The sequence below is a fragment of the Patagioenas fasciata genome, chromosome 3, assembly GCF_037038585.1.
Source record: "Patagioenas fasciata isolate bPatFas1 chromosome 3, bPatFas1.hap1, whole genome shotgun sequence".
NCBI classification, from domain to species: Eukaryota; Metazoa; Chordata; class Aves; order Columbiformes; family Columbidae; genus Patagioenas; species Patagioenas fasciata.
Window position 1 is genome coordinate 43,154,973 of NC_092522.1, and position 22,725 is coordinate 43,177,697.

At 40.3% G+C, this 22,725-nt stretch overlaps 1 protein-coding gene across 1 annotated transcript in view; it reads right to left on the reverse strand.

Moving 5' to 3' along the window:
- KIF26B (kinesin family member 26B) overlaps nt 1-22,725 on the reverse strand; it is a 301,610-nt gene that overhangs the window by 204,574 nt on the left and 74,311 nt on the right. Inside the window, exon 3 of the mRNA XM_065834763.2 lies at nt 8,337-8,870. Within this exon, the coding sequence (XP_065690835.1) occupies nt 8,337-8,870 (534 nt within the window). The remainder of the gene's footprint in view (nt 1-8,336; nt 8,871-22,725) is intronic.

The window sequence follows — 22,725 nt, forward strand, 5'->3', positions numbered from 1 at the left end:
ATACAAGGAAGAGCTGAAGATGCTTCTGCTGAGGTTTGCTAGTGACATTAAGCAGAATGTGCCCAAAACAACCCCTTGGAAGAAGAAAGCTCATTACCTTCCCTTCCCCTTCAACGTCTGGAGCAGTTCTGAATTCAGCTAGAGAGGTTAGGTGGGACTGAAAGGTGAAGTGCAGTTTCATTTCTCCTCAGAGCAGTTTGTAGATTTAAAAGATGGTTTCATCAGCTGGGAGGGGCTTTTTCTCACCCCTATACAGATGTAATCCTTCCTCATTCTTCATAAAATAGCTGCTGGACAATCACCCTTCTGCTTTCACTTGTCAAGAAGAGGCTTTCCAACAGACTCTTCAGTGTGGGGTCTGACCAGAGGTACATAGAAAAACAAGCTTCCCCATCCACCAGCCCAAAGAGAAGTTGAGCTCACTTGGAGTGCAAGACACCATATTCATTCCCATCACCACAGCTGTTCTCACACTCTGGCTCATGGGATCTTATAGGGTTGATGTTGATCTTATCCGTATTACACTGATGTAGCCAAGTCAACTGCAAAGCATTTATCCTGGGGTGAGACAGAAGAGAGTCTGGCCCCAAATGTACTTTATCTGACAACCCCACCTCTCAAGTTCTCAATGCTCTGGAATATAAGGGAACAACCAACCACTTTAACTCGGATCCACTGAATTAAAGAGAACTGTCTCAGCAGAGAATTTGATGCTCCATTTCTGATGCCATTTCAGAAACACTTTCTTTAAAGAAAACAATAGTTTTACATGATAGCTGTGTGGAATCATATTTCAGAGCTACATCAGCCTTCCTTACTTCCCAGAAGCACGGCATGGCATCAAAGAAAAAGGTTTTGTCAATTTATTTTTTGCACAGTAATGCAATTCTTTATATTTAAAAGCCCAAACCTTTTCCTAAGCAAAATTAAAGCTTAGAATGGAATTTTACAAAAAGTAAACAAAAAAAAATTATGCTGGTGTTCCTACATCTATTCTTAATTCTTTGTCACATTTATGTAAAACAATATAAGAAATAAATGTCTCAGTCAAGGAAACAATACATTGATTTGAGTGGCACCCTTTGGGAATCTAAAGGTAAATTCCTATATATTTGCTTTCTAATTCTTTTGTCATCCCCTCCTTCCCTTCTGCATCTCTGAATAAGTTACCCTTAGTTTTGTACATTTCTATTTTCTTTCTTCTTGGAACAGATGTTGAACAATAGCAAGATAGAGGGCGAATGAGCCTCGGGACTGAATCTTTATGCAGCTTTAAAGACAAACTTGTTGCTCATATGAATTTTTTCAAACCAAGAGAGTTTCTAGAAGTCAAATCTTCATATGCTTGAGTAAGAAACTGAAAAAAATATCTGAAATGTACAGCACTTATATTGAACTCTGGCAATGTTGTTGAAACTGTTGGAAGCACTCTTGACTAATCTGTTCATCACAGGCCTCCGTCCAAAACACAGCATCAGTCATCTGGTGTTTATCCTTCACCAGGTTCAGGCTCTAATCTAGGCTTTCTCTCCAGCTGCCACATTCAGAACAGAGGGACAAAGCGTCTAAGAGTTAAGTACATCCATATCCTTCTCCCAGTCAGCCCAGTTATACCTGCACTGGAAAGCTTCAGTGGTAGTTTCAGGAATTCTAGTCCTTTGCTATATGTTGGATGTATTTAAGGAAGCCTTTCTCCATAGAAATATAAGATACCAATCGCCTTATGCTATTCGGAAATCTGTCTCTTACTGGTTTGGTTTTTTTTTTTCCTTATCCTAATATCAGAAAGAAGGGAATTTTTTTTATTTTTTTTTTTATTGCCCACAAACACATAATCCTTTTATGAATTCTTCTAAGTTTTTGGCCTCAATACTCTTCCCACAGCAATAAGATACACAGAACTGTACACTGCATGAAAAGCATATTTCCCCCTCTCACTTCCAAATTGGCTGTCTTTTAACTCTGCATGTTCTTGAACTATGAAATAAAGCAGAAGCTGAACATTTTTCTGATTCTGTGCCACCTTATTTACAGTGTGGGAGAAAAAAAAGGGATAATTTTGTGTTGATGTATCAATTTGTCTTCTCTTTCCCTCCATTCAATCTATACTTTATTTTTCCCACTGTTAAAACGTCTCCTCTCAGTTTATACCCTTGTTCAATGATGCAAGCAATCACCACAGCTATTATTTAAGAGAATAAACTAGCCTCACACATGGACAAAATCCTTAAGCTACAGAGCAGGGGAAGAAACCAAGACTCCAAATCCTCACTAATTGTGATCTTCTGGCTTTCACTAATTTACAGGATTAACTCACTCCTCTAATAGTCCACAGATTTCTTCCTCACATCACAGCTGAGTCATGGGGTTTTCATACTCATAGGATAAGCCTACTTAGCTCTTTTCAGTCCATGGGATACCCTTTACCTCTTTCTTCCTTGGTCACCCAAGTATCATGAAGGGGAAAAGTAATTATTCTAAGGTCATTAAGCCATGCATAAAAATGCCTTAAGAGATCAAATCACACCAGAGTAATGCAAAAATAAACCCCTCCTACAGTTCACATAGACTTCAGTTTCCCCTCCATGATGCTATTAGAGAATCAGTATACAATTGGGCTGTTAGTTGAAGGGGTGGACATGAGGAATGAAATTCAAATAGCCAAGTCCTGTAATATACAAATTGAATGATCAAACAATCATGGCAAAATGTCAACTGATGACATATACAGACTTCAGTAGGGCCACATCTAGTTATTAGTGATGTGGTTTAGAAAGGCTTTTAGTCAGAGGAAAGCTACTTCAGAGATAACTAATGCATGGAGGATGAGAGTAACAGAGATAATTAAGCAGGGATATAATTTCAGTGCCAATGAATTTGTTTGACAATCTGTTTCTTGGCCTAGTCAAATTTTGGAAATAAAATTCCTGCACTTTCAGTCTACAGTTTCATTGTAGAGTTTCTCTCTTGTTAGAGTCCATGTCACAGAATGAAAACCACTATGAGTGCAAGAGTTTGCACAAACTTGTTCAGCATCATCATCCACAAGCTCAGAGTGATAGGAACAAAGTCTTCTACCATGTTCAGGGACTCATCATACTCAAATGTGGATCTCAAATTCACTGACTAAACTGCTGTTGAAACACAAGCTATCAAAAAAATTCTGGACCAAAACCTAACTGCAAAAGGCAAAATATCTCATGCATTAGGTATATCATACTGAATTGTTTGTGTTCACTTAAGAACACAGTACTAGAGGACACAGTATACAAATTTGCTTTTCTTTTGTTGCCAAGATGCTTTGGCAACATAGGTCTGGCTCTAGGAAGCATGGAATAATTATGGAGACACCTTTTAGTCTACAGATGGAGCAAGTAACTTGATTTCTGTGCCTTGCATTAGATACTTTAGAAGCTACTTAAACTACCCCCAGCACTGTTGTAGCAATCATTAACATTTTAGCTTTATCCTGCTGAATACTTTAAGAAGCAACAGAAGCAGTAGCATGTGGAAGACAAATAAATTAGACAGCAGAGACTTGGAAAAAAACTTGGAATCAAAACCCTGCATGGGAATATTCCCCACACACACACTGGCTCTGCATCTGAACTCTTCAACTTGTGCCCAACTCTAATCATTACCAGTTTATTTTTTAAAAGCTTGTGCCTGAAAGAAGTGATGTGTTATGAGACAACCGTGACCTAAGTAAACTCCAAACAAATAATTCATCACTGCAAAACTCTAGAACAAGCTTGTACTTTCTCAGAGAACAGTGTTCTTCTAAACACACATTATACATAAAGAGGAAACAGAAAGCACATACTGTAGGCTTTCATCAATTGTACACAAACAAAGCCTTTGATAACTCTCTGAGTAGGCTTGAGATCATTACGCCTGGGGTCAAGAGGCTCGTAGTAGTTTAAGATCTCATTTTCCAAACTTTCGGTCAAAAGCATCTTTTTAAGTGCAGGGAAGAAAGGAACACTTTTTCCTTGAATACCGTTATGTTCACAATACCCCTACTCAAATCCTTACATGCGCATCTTTTTCCTTACCAAATTCAAACTTCACAACCTCAAGGTCTGGAGCAAGAGGAGCTCACTCACATCAAAAGCCACAGTTTCTGTTGCCCATCCTTCCCTTTCACAGCCCACACAGTTCCTGGAATGGCTGGCCTTTTCCAGTTCTCTGGCTCTCTCTTACCTTCCTGTCACTCAAATCTACAAAACACACTGTACTATTTCTTTGTTTTACCTTTTAAAATAACCTGCTTAAAGATGTGAAAAGATTATTATGCAGATCCAGGAAATGTCCACCATTTTATGTTCTGCAGCTCACACCACAATGCAGTTAAATGTCATGCTTTTTGTTTAGAGGCACACCAACATCTGAGAACTGTACAGTTAATTTAGGTTAAAAGAGGGTGCCCATTCTAAAGAGGAACAATTATTTTAAATAATGGAGCACTTTTACTCCAGAAAAAGTGTTTTAATGTAGCCAGCTTAATCTGGTCACTATTTTCAACTCCTTTCCCTTTGAAAGCAAACCCTAAATCAGTCTGAACTACTAAAGATTCAAATCTACCTTAATCTTATTCCTTAATGTGGTATTTTTGTTCTAGCTACTTTAGCAACTTTGGATAATAAAGTAATATAAATGTTACGTATGCAATTTATTACCACATTCTGCATAAAAATTACAAGCAGCAAACACTTCACTGAAGTATTTGGACTTCTGGCTCTTACATTCATACCTGAGGCCCAAAGGTTTCTTTTTCTTCAGAAGTGTAACATAAATAACCAGTAAGCAACAGAAATGCACTTAACTCTGCAGTATCCTGTAATTCACAGCTGCACAAATAATTACAGCCCTTCTCAGGTAAAACCTCACCAATTTAAATGAGTTTTCTCTGAGTAAAGAAGGACGGAAATCCTTCTGAGTGATAAGGAGATCAGCAGAAGCCTTTGCAAGTGTTAATACAGTCTGATCCCCAGGGTATACAAATGCTACCTGCTGATGACTGAAGGAGCATGTTTTTCAGACTCTGGATCAAACTCTATTGAATTTTGAATGGTATTTTCCTGCATGTATGCAACAGAAAAGGGTCACTTTTACCCTGACAAGGTAACCATTTCAGCATTCCAGTGTTTGTAGGAGGGTTTTAACAGGCCATGCTTTTTGTTTAAGATCAATCAATTCCCATTCCCTGCCTCTGATTCCCTGGTTTGTAAGAAGACCACTTACCAGCAAAATTTGATTCAGGTCCTTACAGAAAACAGCATCAGCTGTTCATTTGTGAGCCAGGTCTGGTGGATAACACAGGTTTTTGGAATCAGACCTTTGTTTCTGTCTAGTCAAGGAATGGCTAAACATGGAATGACATAAAACAGGGTTGGTGGGGACTGATGGGGTCATCTACACCATCTCCATATCTCCAGGTGGGACCAGTTTTGCCTAAACAATTCTTAGCAGCTATTTCTCAGACTTATTCTTAGGAGACGTCTGTGTGAAAGCATTAGAAAGGTTCTTTTACATCTGGCATGCATCTTCAGTTAAAGACATCATTATAATACTACTTCTATTTTTCAGGCTGTAAACATACAATAAATTACCAGATCTGGTAGTATATAAATTCACATTTGATTTATTAACTCCTGATAGCAATTCCTCTTTCTGCAAAAGTAGCTGAGTAGTGGCATGTAATTTAAGACATGCCCTACACTACTGCAGCAGCTGAGACTTACATTATCACAACACTCATTTTATTTATGTTATTTTTTTTCCCCACCAAAATTGGAACAAAAATTGTCATTCATTCCCCACAACAAGGTTCTAATTTTAGGGGAAGGTTCTAGGAATGGAGCAACATCCTTGAACTTACAACAGTAGGAATACTTTTTGCTGCCTAATGTTGCCATGAGTAAATTCTGAGCTGCAGAATGTTTTCTCTTTTTGGTGATACTTCAAGGAAAAAAAAATACAGTCAGTTTTCAAGGTACTCAACCATTTCTGGCAAGTTATCTAGACTGTCTAACAAGAGCTAATTTACAATGGGAGGTGTCTACAACAGGCGCCATTAAGTCTAGAGCCATGAGACTGACTTCTCCCTGTACATCAATTTAACAAGATTATGATGTAGAAGGGTACTGTACTTCTGTGTGAAGTTCAGGGCTTTTTATCCCAAGAAATTATTCTCTATTCCTTCTAGCTAATGCACAGTGAGGTTCTTCCAATCACTGTTCTTATACGAAGGCAAGAAAATGTAATAAATATATAGACATTTGCAAGTAAATAGCTAGTAACTCTTTTTCAATTCAACTTCAAATCAAGAAGGGTTCTAACTCAGATGAGGTAACAGATTCATCTTCTTAGTGCTCTTCCCATGTAGAGTTTTGTAACTGTAACAGTAAATGCATAACAAAAATATATATTTATATGGGAGAGAGAGATACAGTGTTCTTAAAGTGTGTCACAAATACAATTGGTTTGCGTACACAAAACTAGAAAAAGCAAAGGTTGCCTCTCCCTACTACTTCAAACTACAAATAAATTACTTTTCAAAGTTTTTCTTCTTACTTGACTAATTCCCAGCCTGATACAGATGCCAAATCCTTTCAATGTTTTTAGAGACAAAACCTATCATCATTATTTTGTGACTTGACAATTAAATGTGATACTTGAGTAAAGTGAGAATTTCAACGTTTGAAGGTTACAATCTTAAAGAGACTATAACATTCACTATCACCACAGTCCGCCACAGACCAACATTGCTGGCTTTGTTTGGGGTTTTCTGGTTTGCCTTTTTGGGGACTTTTTTTTGTTGGTTGGTTGCTTGGTTTGATTTAGATTCAGGTGCTATCTTTTCTATTTCAAAGTTATTGAAAGGAGAGGGAAATGGTAGAGAACAGTTCTTATTCTGACTGAAGCCAAACTGTCTGGAAATTTTGAGTATTAGATTCTCCTTAGTGAATATTTTTTAAGACAAAATGAGCCATCTAGGAACCAAGAACATTATTAAAAATTAAATATGTTTTCACAGAAGATGAACCTAAAAGATTGCAAGTGCAATAAACTGATTTTCCTAATACCAGTTATAAGTTTTCTTAATGTGCATTCTTTGTTTAGGTTTTTTTCTTAGATCAAACTTAGATCAGGGGATTTTTTTTTTATCAAACTATTATCACATACTGACCTGCTCAAATGTGATTCATGTTCACTAGAGCATAGATCCACAAAACTATAAAGTCACATACTTCCCAGATAAAAATAACTGTAGCTCATTCTGGTTTTACCAAGTCTTCCTTGGTGCATGACAATATCTCAATGTTTTTGAATAGCAATGCTTTTTTTCTGGCTGCAGTCTCAGTTGCTTTCATACTGATAAATGTTAAATATTAATTTACAGACCTATCTTGCAATCTTCTCATAACATCAGAAAGACCAGCTTCCAAAGATGTTTGTGCCTAAGGAGGCCAACAGAGATGGGTGGGAGAACTCAAAAGAACAAGCTTGTGTTGCAATTTGCCAGTGCTTCGGCACTCTGAAAAATCCCACCATCTGCAGCTAAGTGCCTCAGAAAGCCTGCCTACTGTCCTAAAATCCTCTTCTGTGTAAGCTGGTGTGGATGGGTTCTACAGGTACTTATGGGTGTGGTGTACCAGAAAACAGCAAACCAAAGAGGAGGAAAAGAACATTAAAATATTCCCAGAACTATTAAGCTCTGGAGACTAGCGGACCTGCTGAATTCATGAGAACTGATAAAAACCAAAACACCAAGAATCAGTCAAATCTGTAGAAGGCCACCAGCACACACACTAGTGTCAATAAGAATGTATGTAACTTACAACACATCAATGAAGGTAGTGCCCCTATAATTAGACAAAGACTACAGGATCATATGCACAACATGATGAACCAAAAGATCTTCTTGGTACTTCCTGAACACCCAACCAGACGTCACTGGTGCAAAAGTGATGCTTTCCACTTGTGAGTAAACAAGTGTCATTGGCCTCCCAGATGCTGCTCCAAGCAAGTATTATGAGCAAGAGTGAGTGTGAACTGTGTGAGGAAATAATTTGGGGAATAATTTGGTCAATAATTTGGTCCTATTAATAAAACACCTGAATTAATAAAAGGTGTTCTAACTAATACTGGTTGTGACCTGTGCCTCCCCCAACCCAAGCCTTTATCAGAGAAAAGGGAATTTATACCACTCCTTGTTCTGATGCTCACTATGTGAATGGCTCTTCTTTTCCCCAAGAGGAACAAGCAGTGTTAGCAATACCCACGCAATCTTTGATGGGAAGAAAATTAGCTTTTTTTTTTTTAATACTTACTTGGTAGGGATATAGAGTGACGCCATTTGTTCTTGACAAAGACCAGGTGCCATCAAGGTACTGATGAGCCTGGATAGCCACAGAGTTGAGAACATTACCATTGCTGGGGCTGGTGGCCATTTGAAAGCTGACCTTGGCTTGGTGTCCAGGAGAGCCATTTTTCTTCTCCACTCCATTGACAATTCCTAGAGTGTTGGGTTTTCCACTGTGTTTGTTGGCAACAAAGCCTGTATAATTAGATGTAGCATAAGGAGCAGGCATATACGCCCAGTCCCTGGGCTGCAGGCTGCCCATGTGCCGGGGACTCACTAACGTGGGGATATTGGAGAGAGGTGGAGGAGAGCCTGGCGAGGCATCGTAATGTTCTGAGTTGGCAGCCTGCTCTAAGGTCAGCACCATCTGAATGGCCTCTTGCTTCAGCTGGTTCAGGTGTGTGGCACAAACATCACATCTGTTGTCCTTCTCATTCCATGCCTTACGAATGGTGTTGGGAACTTGGAGTTTGTCATGAATCACCGAAGAGAAACCTGGATCCTAAAAATCAAACAGAGAAGGGAAGGGGGGAATAGGAGAGAAATATTTAACCATGGTCACCACAGTAAAACATTATTACTGCTGATTGGGCATTTCAAAAGCCACTTTATGAGATAAACTTAGAATTCAAACAAAGGCCATTAGATACAGTCAACATATGCCAGCAGCAGAGTGGAACAAAAAATGAGAAACTAGATTGTGTTGGAAAGAAAAAAAAAATCTTTTACTGATAAGTGGCAAATATTATAATTCCACTGCAAGTGCTAATGCATGGCAGAGAGAATGAATTAACCTGCTTCACACCACTGCACCTAATTTCTGGCTTGAATGAAATCTACTCTTAGTTACACAGGTGAGATCAAGAGCAAATCTGCTAAAATCGTTGTGGTTGTAGCAAGGTTCACAAATCCATCTACTCATCAATGCCAGCTTTTAGTACTCAAAATACAAGAAATATTCTGCGACAAAAAATGTAGAATTCCAAAGCCTGTCTATAAAGAAAAAATGAAAAAACAGAAGTACCACCACTCTCCCCAAATCCTTTTCAGAATTCAAAGCAGATGGATATTTGATAAAGTTTTCAAGAGATTTTCATCATTTCATTTGCCAAGAAAACACGTTTCAAACAGGAAAGACACCCTTTCCATTAATGAAATTTTCTACCACTATTTTGAGTATCTAATCATACTATAAAATTAAAAAAAATATTTATAAAACAGAAATATATATGGTCAATAACTTGTAATGAATTATTTTCTTCATGGAAAGAATAATTTTGTTGCAAAACCATGTGATCAGGCTTAAAAACCTCTTGCCTCATATCCTTACCTCATGGGTAGATCTTTGAATATCAGCAGTGCTTTCCACAGAGCAATCAATATACCACCCTGACCTGACCACAGTCATTGAATGCTCCCCTAAATTGCAAAGTGCTTCAGGAAGTTGTGAAGCCAAATAGGAATTGTGGCAGCGGCTTATTACCAGGCTTGCCTGCTTCTTACAGTATCATGCAGTTTTAGAAACACACGATAATGATGTGTGTGTGTTACACAGAGTGAACAATGACAGTTATAAGATGGCAATATTTATTGGAAATTTCCTACCGCATTTTTGTGGTTTTACAGACCAAGCAGAGCAGACTTTGCCTACCTTTCCTTAAGACTGGAAGAATAGAGGGGGTGGGCATGGAGGGAAGGAAAATAAATAAATAAAAATCACACAAATAGACACCACCCCATCAAGTAATTTGAAGAACCCCATGCCATCCAATACACACAAATTTCTTGTCTTGATAGTCTGGCTGTGCTGGGAAAGAATGGGTAGGGGGTATAATATAGGGAGGGAAAGAAGTCATCGGTAGAGGGTCATATTCATTATGATCCATCTTTATTATATACTCCAGCATTTTATTTTCACTGTTTAACTACCGTGAACAGCTCCTCAGCATGCAGTGATTAATTGATTCATAAATTACGGTGCTTCTCTGTGCACAGCAGCAAAAGAGGCGCTCTAGCCCCAGAAGCACAGGAGAGTCATATAAGCTGATGGGAAACAACAGGAGGCTGAGATCTGATCAAGCCTCAAGCTGGTCATTCCTATTCTATGCACAAAGGGGGTCAGAGCAAAGTGTGTCAGGAAGGCAGGAACTGGATTCTGCACCAACCCTCCCCCCTTAACCTTCAGAAAAGGAACTGGTGTAAATCAAGGGGAAAAACAGGATGCAAAATATGTCAAATCTTATTTTCCATCCCAGACCATAACTAGGTCAACAGATCACATCAGATATAGGCATCTCATCCATGATGCCAGGTATGGAAGGAAAGGACTCCCTATTTTCACGATAATGAGCTAGACAAAGCTACCCATATCATTGAAGTGAGGTGTGAGTCTTCTTTCCAGGCTACTCCATGTCAGTCCAGGAAAAATCCTTGCCAGCTCTTTCTTCAGCTAGCTAATGCCACAGAGCTAGCTGTTGTTCTTTACAAGTCAACTTTCCCTTAGGCAACTGGGCTTGAACCCAGGTAATTATACACAACATTCAGATCCAGCAGCAGTTCAACGTGGAAATTCCTAATACTATGATAAATATTCCAAGGAAATAAAGCCTTCTCTAAAGTAAGCAAATGTCAGTATGATATAAATATTCAAGTAGCACACCAACTTTAAGGAGTGCTGGACAGCAGTGAATTCAGCTTCATCTCAGTGTTAAAACAAACATCAGATCATTCTCTGATACAACAATAAACAGAGAGAGAGGGGGAAGAAGGGAAAGAAGACTGTTCCTCCTCAAAAGCAGAAAGGCGGACAACGGGCACAACCTGAATTGATTACTCCCAAGATTGGCCCTACTCATCTATCAGACTCTGCTAGATGGATAGCTCAACACTGGATCCAAATCTGGAACATGAAACAGAAAAGCCTACAGGACAGCAAATAAATTTGGAGAAACTCAGGTTCCAGAAACACATTAGTCACATTTTGTTCTCAACACAAAACTGATATAGTCTAAAAGAGAGTTTACTTTCTTATTCTGTGGTGGGCAGCTCCACAGTAATTTCACAGAAGAGCCAGATACAGGCTCACAACACTTTTAGCAGGAAGGAGGCCAAAGCTGGGCAGTCATACACCCTTGCTTGAATAGCAGGAAAATGTAGCTACATGGCACTTTGTTTCAGTATTTCATCTGCAAGCAATCAACTGCACACATTCCCCTAGGAATGCCTGTTAGTTCAATAAACAGTATCTCGTCCCATATGCCATAGTGATGGGCAACCCTCACTGGATAAGCGCTTGGAGTCAGCTGCACTAAGCAGCAGGAGTTGTAAAGGTTATGCTCACTACAGAAACTTGGGATGTCTAAGAAACTCCACGCTCCCTGGCATGAGAACAGATTTGCTTATGAAATCTGAGGCTGACACTGCAAATATAATTTATATTTTGGCACTCATTTCCAGGCCTGACAGAACAAAGTACAGTGACACTGAAAACTGAAACGGAACTTCAAAAAAATCACAAATGAGTTTGGTTTGAGTTCAAGGCAAAGGTTCATGATGGTTTCTCTTAAGGCTGTAATAGTTCACCCATCTTTAGTATAAACAGCATTACTATAAACTCCTATTCCTATAATAAACAAATGAAGGCATGTAAGATGTCAGAAAGCTTCAGGAGATCAGTCACAACACAGACCATAGTATAAATGCACCAGGCAAGCGGTGAACTAAACAAAGTGCACACTGAGCTTTGTTGCAGGAGCCTTTTCACGCTACCTTTGAGTTTTCAAGCTCAAGTAAACACCAATTAGAGCTATGTGTGGTGGTTCGCTTCTCCACTGTAACCAGCTAGTAATTAATGTCCCATCTTCCGTCCTGAACTAAAAACCCCATATAGGAAAGACAGAAGAGGGAAGGAAGTTTTTCTTTTAGGGAGACCCATCATAGACAGGTATGCTACGGAATTCTTGCTTTACCCAGGGAAAATGTAGCCCGCAAACAAGCACTAACTAAGAAGCACTGAAGTACACAGACAGCTGTACCAGGATAAATACAGTTCTCACCTCATGGAGGAGGGGGCATGGCACTACTGTATCATCCCGTAAGGTAATACAGATGCATCCTCCTCTCATCTCCCTTTGTAAATCTGTACCTTGCTCTATAGTATTCATGGCATCTTAACTCCATCACTAAGAAAGCAGACTACAAACAGAATAATCCTTTCCTTCCTGCTCTCCAGCTCAGTGTCCATCTTCCTCAACAGAGAAAGTAAACAACTTTCAGCATAAAGTACAGTCTGTTTCACACATACATTTGTGCAAAGCTCCCAAGAAGACATGATGCAAGCAGGTGGAGCTCAGCTGGTGGACAGAGAAGCAGGCAACAAACAGGACAAACGATTTGCATTTTGCATGTTACATGGAACATAGCTGATCACAGATTCACTTACAAACACTTCATATACATACTATTTTTTTGCAAACATACAGCAGGCAAACATTAAGACATATTCTCTAAGATTTTGTGCAAAACTGAATTTGATTTGATCACCTAAAGTCTACACAAGCTAGACATTGTAACCCTATGTCATTATCTCAGAGAAAACTCAGTTATACAATGGGTCTCAAGACCTTCTTATCAAATTGCGTTCCTCAACACCAATATTATTCACTGCTCTTCAGGAAAAAACAAAGCAGTCAGTACTAACTAAAGCAAAGATATCAGCTTCCACTTGAAGATCACAGTATCACAGTATGTTTGGGATTGGAAGGGACCTCGAAAGATCATCTAGTCCAATCCCCCTGCTGGAGCAGGAACGCTTAGGTCAGGTCGCACAGGAATGTGTCCAGGCGGGCCTTGAATGTCTCCAGGGAAGGAGACTCCACAACCTCCCTGGGCAGCCTGTTCCAGTGCTCTGTCACCCTCACTGAGAAGAAGTTTTATCTCAAATTTAAGTGGAACCTCTTGTGTTCCAGCTTGATCCCATTACTTGTCCTACCATTGTTTGCCACTGAGAAGAGCCTGGCTCCATTCTCATGGCACTCACCCTTTACATATTTATAAACACGAATAAGGTCACCCCTCAGTCTCCTCTTCTCCAAACTAAAGAGACCCAGCTCCCTCAGCCTTTCTTCATAAGGGAGCTGTTCCACTCCCTTAATCATCTTTGTTGCCCTACGCTGGACCCTCTCCAGCAGTTCCCTGCCCTTCTTGAACTGAAGGGCCCAGAACTGGAGATGCTCAGAGAAGACTCACGGTGTTCTTTTGTTTCCAAAAAGGTCCAAGCAATGATTGCTGGCATGTAATCCATCACACAAGGTGAAGGGAGAAGTAGGTGAAAGCAACAAAGTTCTGCCCCCGAAGAAGTGTGTTTTCCAGACTCTCACTCTCCACAGGCAGGGAGTAAAAGAAATAACTACGAAACATTAGTAGGAGGGAAGCCTTAACCCTGATAAAAAACATGTGTTTTTTCCATGACTGTGAAAACATCTCTGCTCTAAACACAATCCTGTTAGTCCATGGTTGATCTCTAAATAGAGGGGGGAAAAAAAAAAATCTCTTCTGTTCTCCTTTCTCTCTTGAGGATGTACTTTCCAGCTCAATAAAGAGATTATACTTGTAAATTTACTTTCCAGAGGCACTTGGGCTATTTTCCAAGTGATTCTGTACCCTAACTTAAACGTATTCTATCATCTTCTATGCAACAATTCAGAGACTTGCTGTTTTCAGCATTCCAGAGCCCCAACAGTTGAAAAACGTCTCCTCACTGCTACAATGGCACCACTTCTGTCAAAGCAAAAGTATGTTCAAATAAACAGAAGTCAATGAGAGTTTTCCTCAAATAAGCATGACAAGATACATAATATGACTATAAATTAGTAGCACTACATCATCAAACTGAGCTGGGAACCTTTGGATAAAAATTAGTTACCTTTGCTAAGAGTTAATCATTTGAATTATCTAAGGTGGCAGGACCTCCACTAGCACAAGCTGTGGTTTAGTAAGTAAAAGCCAAAGTTGCACATAAGCAAAACCAAGTAGGCAGCGAGGTGGCAGCCCTTTTCCTGTTGCTCTGCATATGGCAACTGACACCTTCTCTGGGCAAGACCACACTGCCTTACCCTCTCTGTCACTGAAGACTTCCCTCACACCCAGCATGTCGTCCTCACACAAGCCATGCATTACCACTCCCAGCTGAGCAAAACTTTTCATCTCCTCTGCCAGAAATGGAGAACATATTTCCCTCTCGTCTTTTTGAAACTCCCTACCCAGCAGCACCATTCCCCAGTAAGCAATGTTACCACACGCTGGGGAGAGGAGAGGGGAGGCAGTCCTGAACTGGAGAGCTCTAAGTCAGGAACTAGGGCAGAAGGAGACACAGAGGTCATGAAGAAAGTACAGTGGAATAAGGAGGCTTTTTACTTTAGCCTGTTTCCAGCAAGCCCTTGCAAAAAACTGTCTTACCAACTTCAGTAAAAACCTCTCCAGTGTTATCATATCCCAACTCTTTAACTATTACAGTTTTTGGCCCTAAAACTTGAAGACCTTCTTTATGCTGCTGACTTGAGCCTTCACTTTCAAAACAGACATGAGAGCGCTCTCTGTCCTACAGACAGTATCTCCAGAACACATCTGGGAGACCAGTTCTTTTCAGGTAGCAGGCAAAGGAAAAATCAAATCTTAATCCTATCTAGTGTAACCCTCACTTTACTATTTTCAAGATGTTTTTCTTGACCTGGCACATACTATTGACATTTGGACTGCTATAATTTAACATGTCAGTATAAACCAGCTACTCTACAGCCTGAAAAATGTGCTCCTTTGGTTTAGGCTCACTGTTTTCTTATCTAAAAGAGACAGAAAGCCTAAGCAAGGCTCACCTTACAAACTTGCAGTAGCAGAAAGCAGAAGAGAGAAAACCCTGGAAAAAGAGGAGGATCAAAAATGGGGAGGAAGAAAAACAAAAAGTGTTTTCTAATTGGTCCATGGATTGGCTTATGGCTCTGGTGATGGGTCAGCACTGATGGACTTGCAGCTGTACACATGTGGCACACAGGTGTTTGTATTAGCATTTGATAGCTAGACAGCAGCCAGATTTTTAAATGGGTTGAGAAGAAGAGATGAAATAGCCAGAAGAAAATCTAAATATCCATTCAGTGGTGCCAAGGCAAGCTTTGTGCAATGAGCTCTGCTATGCAGTTGTCTAAAGCTCTGCAGCCCGGCATGAAGCTCTGGCCACAGCATGCACAGGGTGTCCTGGAGGGAAGCCTTGTCCACAGCTATGTGGTAGACAAACTCAGCTCTTGCCAAAGGGGCAGAATTTGTCAGCACCCTTTTTATAGCACGAATAATAGAAACAAACTCAGAACTGGAGAAGCCTCATCGCTTGTGCTGGAAAAAGTAGCAGCTCACTTCGCTCCTCCTTGCTTTGCATTTTCCTGGCTGAACGTTGAAGGATTGCATTTGCTTTCTTAGCCACCAGGGCACACTATGAGCTTGTGTTCGACTGACTATTCACCTTGACCCACCCCCTAGTGCTTTTCTACATCATTGCTATAAGCAGTCCTGTGTCATGCATGTGACACAGATGTATCACAGATGTATTTTTGCTAAAGTTTCCAATCACACCACAGAACTCAGTTGCAATTGCTGCCTCTTCACTCAAGTAGGGACCAGCTACAAATGTGACCTATTGTCAGAATTAAATGCTTTCAAGTGCTTATGAACTGCTAGCTTTATCAACCAAACATTCAATCTCACTCCTCACCATAACGGCAAATGTGATACCTTCTATTCTTAAAATCCTTCTGATTGCCGTTCTCAAAGACACTGTTTTTTATTGTTGATATCCTGTTACCCACCCTTTCAAACCCATCTGGGATAAGCATGAAGCATGACTGACCTATAATTACATGGGCCAGACCTGTTAAAATACTGGAATAATATTATTTTTTCTTTGATCTTTTCAGACCTCCCCATTATTCCAAGCTTTGATAAACATCAAATCAACAGATCACTTGAACATCTTTGAGTAACCACGCTACAGTAGCAATTACTGTTCTGACACACCTCCACATTTTCAAAGTTTAGCTTGCTTTTCCTGAGAGAAGTTCTTTGATGAATGCCAGCACTAAGATACTACTGACACTGTAACCAGTGATTTCTCAAACAGCTGTCATACCTAAAGAATAGTAACTAAATATCATAAGTGTGAAGGTCAGGACAGTATTTGTGACACCTATATACTTACTCTTCTCCTGATTTATAAAGAGGTTTGTAGCAAGCCGAAACCTCTTGTAACTGCTTTTCAGATGTGAGAATCATAACCCTTTTATTTTAGGCAAACAAGTATTAGAAAAATTGCGGGTTTTATTTCATAACCTGGCATTCTCAAAAGAGCTATTCAGCATGTAACTTTTTTTATCAAATTTGCTCAGCTTCAGCACAATTGACAATTATCAGAGAATCATTTTCTGCCCTATACAGCTTAATTTGTACCTTTAGAAAAAAAAAAAAAGATAATATTTCTGCATGCTCGTTCTTATGCTTGTCTCTCTAATAAACATTAGGATGATTAAATTGCATCCAAGATCACTCTTTTGGAGGGAAAAAAAAAAAAAAAAAAAGATATATTTGTAAAGGTTATTGTTGGATTTTACAATGGGTAAAGAGCTTTGCCTTTGCATGTCCAATCTCCCTTTTGTTGTTTTTGGTTAGTTGGTTTTCTTGGTTTGTTTAGTTGGTTTAGGGAGCTGTTTGTTTGTTGTGGGGGTTTTTGTTTGTGGGGTGTTTTTTTCTTCTTTTTTTAAGCCACTCAGCTTTTGGATACAATTTCACCAATTTCTCCACTTCACACCGAGGTTCCAACGTGGTTCAGCAGACCTAATTTTCATTCATCTTGGATACACTCTCCTTAGCAACACTCTTTCAGGGTCTCTTCTCTGGCACCATCAGATTCTCACTCTTCTTAACTTGACTGAAGAGGAGTTAAAGTCAAGGATATGGATTGAATAGAATTAGAGCATTGCAAGCCTTAAGTACAGCACTAACTATGGTCAATTAAACTACAGTAAAACTCTTCAGGTTAACAAAGCCATTTGAAATTCACACTTTCAGCTGACTTTCTTTCACATCCTTGAATATGAAAACACCAGGCAATTCAAGTAACATTAATCTTAGCAAAACTGTAAGTAAAATCCTGCCCACTTCATTGAAATCGGATGGAGCTTATCTGCGTGCCATCTAGGAATCAGAATGAATTTTGTTCCTAACCACTGGGAAAGTATATCACAAAGACAACAGTCACTTCACAGTGATAATGAAGTCTCTCCCATGCACATTCACAGATGCACATGAAAAACAAATTTTATTTGCCCCTTCTCTTTGTTTTCATTTGGGTAGATAACATTGTTAAAAACATGTCATTTGGAAATTTTGGAAAGTGTCCCCTCTCCACTGATTCTCAAATATTTGTACATGTGAAGCATTCCAAGCTGCATACAAACCTGCTCCTATTAGTCAACGACAGTCATATCTCACAATAATATTGACCGGGGATTTCCACCAGCTTTATCCTGACTGAACTAAAGAACATCTGCAGAGCTATTACATACCTTCTTTAGGAGCTGTTTCCTTCATGTGAATGCACCCAGAAGCAAGCAAGTGGGCATCATGAAAGCTGGAAGGTTAGTTAAGACCATGGAGAACAGTCCCAGACCACTGAGCAACCCTTGAGAAGATACCTACTTAAAGCTGATGGTGCAAATTATTTTTTTTCCAACTAATTTATGACACAAATAATTCGAACATCTACTAATAGGGTCAGCAAAACTACGAAATTGCTGGCCTAGAAGATTGCACCAACTCTATTAACGTGTCAAATGCCACTCTGCTTTCCCAAAAGACTTTATGCTGTGTTTTGGGGGGAGAGAAGTTGCATAAGCAGCTCTCAGGTTTGACAGCACCTGTCTGAAACATCCTTCTTGACACATACCAGGCCTGCAGTGGGCTGCTGCTTTAAATAGTAGCCACATACCAGGTGCTGACAGCCACTTGGCTCCACAGGCAGCTCATGTCCCCTGCTGTCTAGCCATACGGGCTCTCACAGTCTCACCTGATCTGCTCAATCTTTCCCTCTCAGTACATTTGGCCTGTTATCATTTACCACCTCTTTCTCACCCCAAGCCATTTCTCACCCCAACCCACAAAAGGGCTACACCTCTTTCTCTTGCCTCAGGATTCTTCAAACTCCCACTGTATCCAAGATCAAACTATATTTCAGTGACTCATTATCTTGGAAATTGTCATTTTTTCCTCAGAGAGGGAAAAACACCACCATCCTGTTCCTTTCCTGCCAGCAATACAATGTCCGTGTTCCCGCCCCTGGTTTGTGCAGCCTTTGCATGTCCAGCCTCGAGCTCCCCAGCCTTATCAGGTACACAGCTCCCAATCCCAGATACCCTTTGACCCTTCTGCTGCCCCTCAGATGTGACATTCTGCCTCACTCTGCGCACTAATCACAGCTCCAGGTTAATTGATACCACACTTACTGCTTTGGATGGGCATGATATTATTCATTATTTTTATTAGTACTTGGTTTTGTTTTTATTAATAATGTGAACTGAGAAAAGAAAAATCCCAGCACAGCCCATTGAAACTTTATTTTAATGGTTTTATATTATCTCAGGGTGGGTTACGTTTGCTTATAAAAGCTCCTCAGCTTTGATGAAGTACCAAACGGTAACCAGATAGAGTTTTGTATTTATAGCTGTTCCCATTCACAGAGTTATATTAATAGCTTGTTAATGATCTAATTATCAAATTGTCTAATTATGGTTTTGTTTAGTTTCATTTGTGCACATGGAATCCCTTGTAATTACTGCCTGTGATCCCTGGCACCCCTAAAATAAGATGTAACATATCAAAGACTTGACTTTGCAAGTGAAATTTGTGTATGCAAATACACTTCTCTCTTCAGAAATTTTTATCACTTCTGATGCCCCCATATTCTACACAGTTCTCACGTACAATAGCATAGATATATTCATACCATTTGCATGCTTGCACAAAAATATTACAGATCTATTAAAACAAACAAACAAAAATACACCACAAAAGTTAGTCTTTACTTTAGAGAGTGCTGAGTGCCCCCAATCTCCATTCACCAGAGAAATCTAAGGGCATTAGAGCAGCCATGAAAGAACATTTATTCTACCTAGTACACAGGGCAGGATGCAGAGGCACACCTCAGCTTTTCAGCTGGGAATAATTTCAAGCACGAAAGTTATTTACAGGTTTCCATGCCAGTTGCAAGATCAGCTTATATTTGGTTAGCATGGTATAAATATTTGGAGTAGGCAAAGGGGAGGAGAATGAAAACGCAAGATCAGGAAAATATTAATGAAAGTGACAAGAATTCGCCAACTCTCAGTGGGAACAGAATTACACTGTCATGACTGTCTCCCATAGAGTATGAGGATAAATGACAGTGTGTGGGATACATTCACACCAGGCAAAGCTCTCTTCTCCGGCCTTGGGGCACTTGCACTGTTGAACTATGCCAACACGGCTCAAGTGGTAGAATGTGTGTTATGACAAGCCCATAACACACAGCCTTTTTTTCTTGAGTCTGATGCAAACATATCTGCTAAATTTCATTAAATTCTGTGTGGGTGTGACTTTCTACACAAGCTATGAACTAATCTGTATACTTCAGCATATGCTTCAGCTCCAATTCAGCAGACTCTGTCTGCATCTGCTGAGGCAGAGTCAGTGGAAGGGATTGCACAGGATTTGGTAGTTTGTGCCAAGGGTAGGTGACAGAGACTGGGTTTGAGGGGCTGGTGAGTGCTGGAAGATGTGTGGGAAAGATAAGAAGCTGTGGTCAGGATGGAAGTTGTTGGGCTGCCAAGTGTGCCTTTACATAAGAAAATAGCTCCAATTCCACTCACTGTGGCTTTTACAGATGCCAAAGGACCTGCTTTTGGCTGCTCTCACAAGGTGATCCAGAAGGCACCTACCACACCAGCACTGACTCAAACTGATCCAGCTGTATGATGCAAGGCTGCTCTGAGGGAAGGTACTGGTTCGAGTCCAGAGGCTGACAGGTCACTTGGCTGCCAGGCAACTGGTGATGTGGGTAAAGCAGAAACCTTCATGAATCTGAAGCCAACTGAAGTTGGTATAAAGCGCGATACGATTCTGTGGGCCTTGATGGCCCTGTAAACACTGTTGCTTCTGAACACTTGCAGCCAGGAACAAGTGACATGATCTAACATTTACCATAGTGCTTCTCCCGGCTGGTAAATGCTCTCTTTCAATATATATCTTTACAGTCAGATTTGTGACACTGGGCAGCTTTGGAGTACAGCTAATAACCTCATTTGTTGTTGTCACCTATTAAACAAAGAACATCCCAAACTCAAAAAGCAGGCATCATTTCGGTTCAGAACTATTGGGTTTGTTCAAAAGCCCTCACACTGTGCAACCCAGGCTCTCACATCCTGTATCCCATCCTCCTCACCCTCACAAAATCACAAGCAATTCAAATGGTGTAGGATGCGACAGGGCTCAGTTGAAAAGTGTTCTCACCAAGGTCTCAATGAAAGCATTCAGAGCTGAAGGAGGCCAAGCACTCCCCTCTCTACATTCATCGACTGTGAACAGAAGCCTCTAGCCCTTGCTGTGGGACCACAGGGGACAGGCATAATGAGCCCTCACTGCCAAACAGCATGGTGTTGCTGGCCCCCAGTGACACCGATCTACAAGTGTGGGCTAAAAACATGCCTCCCCTCTCACCACAGCTCACGTTCTATCCTGAATAAGCTGACTGCTGACAAGCCCAAGAGGGGATCAGCCTCTTGACTTGTGTGGTCTGATGAAGGCTAAGATTACAAACCTTTTTCCAAATAGTCCCCAAGTGAGCCACTCAAAAAAAAAAAAAAAAAAGGGGGTGGGGGGGAGCAGGGAGTAAAAGCTTCCAGTAAAGCTTGGTAACATTAGCCAGCCTGAAACCAAAATACAATGTTCCTCAGGTTACGCTGTCAGCTGAAAAGCTCTCTAACCAGCAGGGAGGAAAACGGATTTCCAACCTTCACAAAGATTAAAGACACTGATCATGACATCAGACTAACACAGGGCTCCTTGTGTACCCAGACACAGCATAATCAATAGGGAAATGGGAATGGCATCTGAAAGGATGAAGCTATCCATTCTAGAGACAGCCACTGCTCTTGAAATACACCAAAAAAGGCTACCCAGCCTCACCACCTACCCTGGGCACCTCCTGCAATTGATCTACAGAGCAACTCTTTTACTCAGTCTCCAGGTTCTCCACTACTGATTCAGCTCTATAGATTCAAAAATCAAACCCCATTTAAGAAAACTTAGACATACGCCCTTAGACAAAAATTATTTATGATCAGTAGAATAATCCAGTGGCCTCTTAAAACACCTTATAAGAATTTCAGTAGTCACTGATTAAGTAAAGGTGTTATAAAATCTACATACCTGCATAATTCGCACAACCAAAAAAAACCAGAACAACAACAACAAAAACCCCACCACACTACTTTTTGTTATTTATCGACAGACAAGCTGACATCTAGATTTAGATTGGGGAAAAAAAAAATAAATGAACGGTGTCAACATCATCCTGGAAAGACACTTCAAGGAAAATAGGAAAACAGCACAGGGAGGGAAGAAACAAGGAATTGTTACTGTACTGGCTTAAATTTGTTTTTGTCTGAGTAGCTGAAAGCTACATTTCCATGAAAAAAAAAAACAAAAACAAAACACAACGAGTAAAGAAATACAACTTCAATTGTTAGACAGAAAACCCTCCTACTACTGCTTTACCTTATTTTCCTTAATTTCCAGAGGCTGGGTCTCATTAATTTAAATGTAATATTTGTCACTATTTACTTCTCATGCATATCTCTACTCCTGATTCACACAGACCTGGACAATATCTTCAGAGATTGCTTTGTTCTCCTCTGAAGCAGATGAGGCATGGGCTAAGGAGCAGAGTGTCTTGGAATTAGCACCAAACCTCATTATTTCTAATGCTGTAGCAGAAGAATCACACTGAGATGGAGACAGAGTGCGAGTGGAAGGGCAGAAGGAGTCTGAGTAGATCAGCAGTGATTAAAGGTGCCACCGTGGCTTTAGGCTAGATTCACAAAGCATGGCAATAGGAAGCACCGTGCTTGCGCTTTGCAGCCAGCTCCTGGAGCAGTCTCAGGAACCTGGACCTTGGTGCCTGCAGTCCTTAGGTAAGCCATGAGGAAAAACATGGACACTTGAGCAGTGACACCTGGCAGAGGAACCACATAACCTCACAAAGAAAAGCTGCCAAACATGAGGTT